Raw genomic sequence first — 8,104 nt, 5'->3', positions numbered from 1 at the left:
ACGCGTAGAATTTCGAAATGAAACCTGCCTAACTGTTGTAAGTAAGCTGTAAGGAATGAGCCTGCCAAATTTCAGCCTTCCACCTACATGGGAAGTTGGAGAATTAGTGATGAGTCAGTCAGTCAGTCAGTCAGTCAGTGAGTCAGTCAGTCAGTGAGTCAGTGAGGGCTTTGCCTTTTATTAGTATAGATTATGTACACTTCTATTGACTTAAACAATTCAGGAGGTTTCTACAGCTACAGTATATTGTCATCATTTATTTGTTAGAAAATGCAGCATCCAATGCAACATGTCCTGTGTGACCTTTTAAAAGGGCACAGTATAGTCCTACAGCTCTAAGACCCAAGTTCAGATCCTTCTGTGTGTGTATATGTATGTAGCCTGCATGATCTCCTCACTTCCACATGGAGTTTCTTCATGTACTTTGGTGCATGAGTGCATCAAGTGATGTTCTGATGCCCTATCTTGGGTTCATTTGGTGCTGCCAGGATACCCTCTATCTGCATCTCCATTATGACCATGTATTGGATTTAAACCATTTAAATTAATGACGTTTCAATCAACTGATGTTTAATGAGACTAACAAAACTTTTCAAATGAAAGCAATGTATTTGTAGCTCACTTCCTTAATACTGCACCAATGCGAAATTTTCATCAAGTATTGGTGTCTGGACAACACTGATAATCCCTTTTAAATTGTAAGCATCACTACTAACTGAAACTACAAATTGTCAAAAATAAAATTTCAAAGTGAGATATAAGAAAATAAGGATGATAAATATACATCATTGTTAACTCATGCTTTCATAAGAAGTTCTAACTCTTACCAACACCTTGAAAAACCTTACATATTTTTTGAAGATAAATAGAAGATGATCTCACCATTTCTTAACAAATTATTTTTTATAGTTTGAAAACACCATGTTATAGTTTTCATTAAGTATAAGGTGCGTAAAGCACAAAATCTCACCATCTTTGAAGGTGAAGCTGTGCAACAAGGCTAGCCCATCAAACCAGTGGTTGTAGCTGGTTTCTCCCACAGAAAACATACCCGGCCCATTGCGTAAAAGTGTACCTTGAAGCCAAGATGGAACAGTACCTGAAAGTAAGTAAACACAATTATGACAGGATATCCAATAATAATTAAACAATAACTATAATGAATGATACTGAGGCCCAGATATCATCTTAAACAAAGAAACTTATACATGTACTCAAAAATGGAAACCAAGACCCATTAATGAATGTGTTCAAAGCATTTTGTGTTTGTGATGCATAGTATGTTTGACATAATAACTGAAAAGAAATATATTAATTTAAATTAAAAACAACACTAATACATATTCAGAGCTTTAGTACTATTTTTTAAAATGTGAGCAGTTTTCTAGTCTATGGTGTTATATTTTATTCATCCCTCGATCCATTATCCAACCCTCTATATCCTTACTACAGGGTCACGGGGGTCTGCTGGAGCCAATCCCAGCCAACACAGGGTGCAAGGCAGGAAACAAACTCCGGGCAGGGCACTAGCCCACCACAGTGTTATATTTTATCTAAATTTTAATTATAACCCAATATTTACCATTTAGAAAACATATTTTAACATGTTGAATCCCAAGAAATTTCCAAATAATTAATGAACTCAAAACCAGAAAGCATTTCTATCAAAAATACCTTTAACATATTCCACCTCTGTAAATGCATCAGTTATATATAATATAATTAAAAGAAAAAAGGCTGGGCAACTTATATTTTTTTATTATTTAGTGTATATCTTCTGTAATTTTAATGTTTTTTCTTTTATTAACTCTTCCACAGTTAATTTTGTCAATTATATTGTTTGGCATTATCTTTAATAAAGTTGCTGTATTAGTTGTACTAATCAATACAGAATTTCATACAGCTTCAATTCTATGTTACTTTGCTGTGTTGTTAAACCAAAGTAAGGATATTAAAAGACCCCACATAATTTTTTAATATAGTTTGCAGCTTCACTGTTTACATAAATATTTTTTTCTGGGTGGGACATACATAAGTACTGAAACTATTTTATTTGTAATTTCAATTTCAATTAATCAAAATGGAAGAATACTGACATCTTGCTGCTGGAGTATGTGAATTTCCCCTTGGAATTAATAAAGTATCTATCTATCTATCTATCTATCTATCTATCTATCTATCTATCTATCTATCTATCTATCTATCTATCTATCTATCTATCTATCTATCTATCTATCTATCTATCTATCTATCTATCTAACATATAAATAAAATGTTGGTAACTGCTGTTTTGATAGTTTTTATTTTTTTTACAGCACTGACCATTCACTTATTGTTTCTGCTTGGGGGTTCAGTGTCATTTAGCCTTAATGTTGTAATTCCAAAGCAGATTGGTACAAGCCATTAAATGAATGGCTATCCTGCTGAATTCATGCAAGATAAAGGCGAAGGCAGAGCCGTAAGCTTTACAGGTTAATTGTTGGCGTGCTGATGCAATCATATCAACTTTTTTAAATGATGACACAAACTCTTTTTGTGCATCAACTCTCTTTTTATAAATGGTACGTGATTGGCCATCAGTCAATAATATCATAACATTTCAAAACTTGCTTAATCTAATTTAGGGTCACAGGAGACCCGAGCTTATCCTGGCAGCACTGGAGACCGGGCATCAAACAGCCCTGAATAAGATGCCAGTGGATTGCAAGGCTCTTTAATGAATTTGTTTATAAGAATTATTTTTATGATAAAGCATATTGTTTTTTCTGATACACAGCACAGCACATTTGACATAAAAACTGAAAGAAAAATCTTAATTTTAATCAAAAGCAAAACGCTAATAGGTATTCAGAGCATTATTACCAAATTTAAAAAATGTGAACATTTTTCTAGTCTCTGGTGTTGCATTTTATCTAAATCTTAATTCAACCCCAATATTTACCATTTTGAAAACATGTTTTAATATGCTGAATTCAGAATAGTTATGAATTAAGCAGCAGCATAAGATTAACTTTAAATGATTGGGTATTGTGAGGCAGGAGAGACAAGTGTTATTTCCTACTTTGTAAGTTTAAATCTTTTTAAATTTTGATTTGCATAACTTTCTTGTGCAATTGATGGTTGGGTATTCAGGAAGCCTGACATAATCCATTCCAATTTCAAATCTCAGCCCAACATATGCAGTATAGTTTCATCTGGTGCTGTTTTGATGCTCAGCATTCATGGATATTATTCTTTACATAGTATTTTGTCATCCAGTGTGAATCTCGGTCCCTTAAATGTGAGCATATGGCACATACTCTACTGCAAACTACTCCTTTTCTGCTTTGCTTTATTTCTTACAGTAGACAACCCTTTCATTGAGCAATCCATTATTGGTCACTTTATAAAGAAGATGATAATATGATTTTAAGCAACAAGATGGCACAGCAGTGGTGTTAAAGTCCAACATTTCATGTGTACTGAATATAACATATGAAGTTTTAAACTAAGACTCTATGTGAAAAATAGAAAGGAATAATCCATTAGAAACAAGGACACAAAACACTCTAGCAAAGATACTGTAATATTATCTAAAAGAAATTACATAAGAACAATATTTTTCTTTCACCTCTGAAAGTTTACTTGCCAAATATCAATTTTATTTTCCAATTTGGAATTAATATTAGTTGCAAAATGTAAACAGAAGTCAAGAATATGACCAAAACACTTTCACAAATATTGCAAATGCATGCAATTTAATTTTTTGTAAACTGATAAACTTTACATAGGCTAACAAAAGTAACAAAATTGTCAAAAACCCAGGACTGCAAAGGAGAAAAAGCAGAAAAATATATAGGTGAGGAAAATAATACCAGTTCCTGTTTAGTGTCATCACTAGAATCTGTGGAGACCTGCTACAAGTTATGCTTTTATTAATAATTAAATGACAAAAAATAGATTTTTTACATTAATTTCATGGTTTAATAGTATTTACTGTATTAGTAGCAGACTACATCCAATCAAAAAATTTTGAAAAAAGAAAATAAAGCTAAATACACAAAAAAAGAATAGACATATGGATCCTTGTTGTTACAAACATCACATAACAGTTTTCAGCCTGCTTAATTCAATCCAGGATTATTCAATCTCAGGGACCACTCACACACGTATGGCATGCCGAGTGTCAGTCAGTTTGGAATCGCAAATTAACCTGCTGGACTTCAGTGATAGTCGAGAAAACCATATAGACAGAAAAAAACGTGCAAACTTCCGACTTGGCATAGGATTCACACTGAGGGTACTGGATCTGAGATGCTTTACCATGTCACACTGCTTAAAACATGTTTTTTCTCAAATATGCGGCAGTCACGACTTTGTTGATGTTTGTAGTACATTACAAAAAGATAAGGGAGTGCTTGCCAAATCACTCAGTTTCAAACTGTCAAATTAAAGTGCCTATACCTTACAGTACTGTATTCATTTCAAGCCTATTAATTATTATAAATAAATTAATAGATATATACAGTATTACACTTTTAAACAATGTGGCACTTTAAGGTTCAAAAGAATGTTTTGGTGTAATTACAGGCAATCTCCCTCGGTCTAAGCACAGGTTTTGGTAAACAAGCTATACAGAGACTGAATTATTAAATGAGCTATAGGACCCTAAAAATGAAGGATTAACAATGTGGGTGCAATTTATTAAACTGAAAAATAAGTAATTTAAGGCTGGAGATTGTTAATTTGAGGGCAACAAACTAAAAAATGGCATTATATATTATTTGGATTCTGTAGGCTTACCAATGTATGTCACTTTGTTTGTGTTACAAATGTAAATGTATGAATGTGGAGGAGCATACCTGTACACAACATTCTGGAATTTACTGCTGGTGAAATATTTTGGTATCAGAGAAATGTAACATTTAAAAAACAGGTGTTCTTGTACTTTGGTTGATGTGAATGATTTTTTCATAGGTTGTAGTTAGACATAGATAAGGCCACCAGTGCCCATGTGCACAACAAGCACCATTCGACCGTGGAAAAATAATTAAATGTAAATCAACAACAGAAAAGTAAACAAAACTGCAAACATTCATGGAAAATAATTAAAGTCATTTTTATTTCTACAGAATATACCCTACTATTTTCTAAGCCCACCAAATCCTGAGCATGGTCAATGGTGGACTATAGCCTATCCCAGCAAGCATTGGACAACAATGATAATAATAATACTTTTTATCTTTATAGTGCCTTTCCCATGCTCAAGGCACTTTACAGAGTCTTAGAAAAAAAAATCCCTGGATAGGGCACTACTCCATCGCAGGGTAAACACATACACATCACACAATTTAGCGATGCCAATCCACTTAACTTGCATGTCTTTGGACTTTGGGAAGAAACCAGAGAACTTGAAGAAAACCTATTCATATATGTGGAGAACATGACTGAAACTGGATTGTCTTCTGGTAGAATAAAATTTCGTGTTTTGCCTTTTCGTAAAGGAACATCTTAAGTATATGTGGCTGACAAGGTCTTATCTATTACTCTTGAGAAATTATATTTTAATCTTATTCCTAAAATACACAATTTAATGTAGTTGACTACACCATCAAACAGTAATATCATACTGCATGTATGACTTTTTTTGGTAAATTTGTATCAATACCAGGATTAGACAGTCGTTAATTGCAGGAAATACCAAAATGAACATAAGAACTACACAGACGATTTTAGGCATACATCAAACTCTGCATTTGTGAATGCCTTAATGAGAATTCAGATCAATATCAATATATCAATATTTTTGATACATGCATTTTATGTTCCATTCCTTTTCACAATTACCTTTGTAAATGTAAAAAATGATTTTTGCATTAAAAATTCAGTTTTCCTTTGTTAAAATTATTTATAAAAAAAGCTTTCTGGCTGTCAGAAATAATAGTAATAAAAATGTAACATGCGTCAAGGTTAATAAATCATTTACTCTCATTTTATGATTTTCAACAATGTAAGGTAAAATTTATAATTTTGTACAAAGAAGAAAAAAATACTCATTTTTAATTCCTAGTAGAAATGTCTTCAAATGCTTTTAACTGATGGCTTACAAGGTGCAAAATGTATCAATACATTTTAGATGAACACAAAGTGTTATGCAAACATGCTAAGTGACTTGTTCGAGGCCACAAAAGGACACAAAAGTATGACAAAAAAAATCATGGCACAACACAAACACTAAAAATATGTAATACACTGCAAAACACTTTAAGACAAATTTAAAAAAATAAAGACCTAAAAATAAATTATTTTTTCTGTACAGGTGCTGCAAAAAAAGGGTTTACATATATTGAAAGTAGGTTTTTACTGCATTTCTACATTTCCATAAGTAAAGAAAATATTTACATGATTTAATTGCCATATTCTAATGCGTGTCAATTTGGCAAGCCAAATTACCAAATTATAAAAACATTTCTAAACTCATCCATCGGTTTTTAAAAGGATTTGTTTCTGTTTTGGATTCTCTGACAATAACCAAGCAGTAACAGGCTTAAGGTATTTGTTGAGAGTGCAGCAAAGGATAATTTACATTCACCTATAAATGTAGAATCTTGACAGGCATGAGTGCACAAAAAACATGCCAGCTTCTCACAGCACATCCCAGATTGGATTGAATTTAGAGTCTAAAAGCTGTGCTTTGTCAGCATGCTGCCTACTATATTCATACACTTTGTGAATATCAATATAAAAATATTTTAAAACGCGACGGAACAGTCTTTTATCACAATTCCCTGATGCCTTTCGAAAATCTGGATGAGACCCATTTCAGTGGATGTCATTTTTGCGCATCAACTTAGTTCAGGTGGCTTCTGTTCAATTACTCCCGTTGCTGATGTATACATGTAGACACTTTTTAACGAGCTAACCAACATACAGTAGATAAAGGAAAAACATAAAACACTGATCTGAAATTTACAAATATATTTTGAGAAAACTGAGGCATACATTCAAATGACCAGTCAGAAGACTAAAACAGTCATTATAATATATGCAAGGTTAGATATATTCCCATCGCTCGTACTGATGAATCTCGGCTTTAAGGGGGCGTGGACTGACAAAGTCATAAGTGCATATATAATAATAATAATAACAATAATAATAATAAATTGGGATGAAAGGAAAGGGGAAAGAGAGCACGTACTTTCACTTTATACTAATTCTGTTGCGTTTCTTCTACAGTAGCGCAGTCGGGAAGCTTACGTTGTGAATATAATTTTATTTTTGTTTACGGTTCACGAGTAAAGGGCACCAGATTTCTTACCTCTAACGTCCGCTTTGACGGGCTCTACTGTTTCCCGCTTATTTCCTTGGAATAAAGTATGCATTTTCCGGCACTGTCTTGCTCACAATACTCCCATATACAGTACGGGCCGGTTGACTAGCGGAGTCTAGGTGGCCTCCCTCCTTTTTATAGCTTCCGGACTTACAGTCCAACGCATTGCAAGCCGGAGCTCGTGTCTCCTTTTATTCTTTGTGTGTAAAAGAGCATTCACGTGATACGCCTAGCTCAGGAGAATTATACAATCGCCTCATTGCACTATAATCTACGCCTGATGAACGAACGCGGCAGAAGCGACCACTGCTATGGCGGACCGGTGTCTGGACTGTTCCGCGAACGTGAGCGCCCTCTGAAGCAGTGGACTGTGTCAGCCACTGAGGCACCGATACAGGAATGTGTACAGCATATGCTCTGCTCATCTGCACTTGGTCAAATACTAAATGGCTTTCAAACTGACACGGTGTGGATTCTATGCTGAACACCTGTTAATTGGGAAAAATTAATGAACGACGCACCGCTCAAAAAACAGCTTTATTTTATGTAACACGATTAAATAAGACTGCAGTGAAAAGTTAAGTGTATTATAAAATCGGTGCTGAAACTGAAGTATTGAGGAGTACTGATATTACCTAAGCAGCATTAAAATAAAGTATTACATTAATTTATTGCGTTTGTGGGCACCAGGTTGGTGAAATGGTTAGTTCTGCTACCTCAGAGGTTCAGTGCACTGGAGTCATATTGCAACAAGAGATCGTTTCTAAGGCGGATGAAGTCCTTTTCAAGAATAAA

The 8,104-nt window shown here is 33.9% G+C and overlaps 1 protein-coding gene across 1 annotated transcript in view; it reads right to left on the bottom strand.

The window, feature by feature from the left end:
- The window catches only part of bco1l (beta-carotene oxygenase 1, like), a 34,345-nt gene extending 26,722 nt beyond the window's left edge, over window positions 1–7,623 (bottom strand). The window contains exons 1-2 of the mRNA XM_028809809.2: window positions 7,298–7,623; window positions 971–1,099 (exon numbers count right to left, since the gene is read on the bottom strand). Coding sequence (XP_028665642.1) covers window positions 971–1,099; window positions 7,298–7,361 — 193 coding nt within the window. The 5' untranslated portion in view covers window positions 7,362–7,623. The remainder of the gene's footprint in view (window positions 1–970; window positions 1,100–7,297) is intronic.
- Window positions 7,624–8,104: the final 481 nt, after the last annotated feature.

Source organism: Erpetoichthys calabaricus, chromosome 9, assembly GCF_900747795.2.
Source record: "Erpetoichthys calabaricus chromosome 9, fErpCal1.3, whole genome shotgun sequence".
In the NCBI taxonomy this organism is placed as follows: Eukaryota; Metazoa; Chordata; class Cladistia; order Polypteriformes; family Polypteridae; genus Erpetoichthys; species Erpetoichthys calabaricus.
The sequence above is the reverse complement of the archived record's forward strand: the minus strand, read 5'-3'. Positions and strand labels throughout refer to the sequence as shown.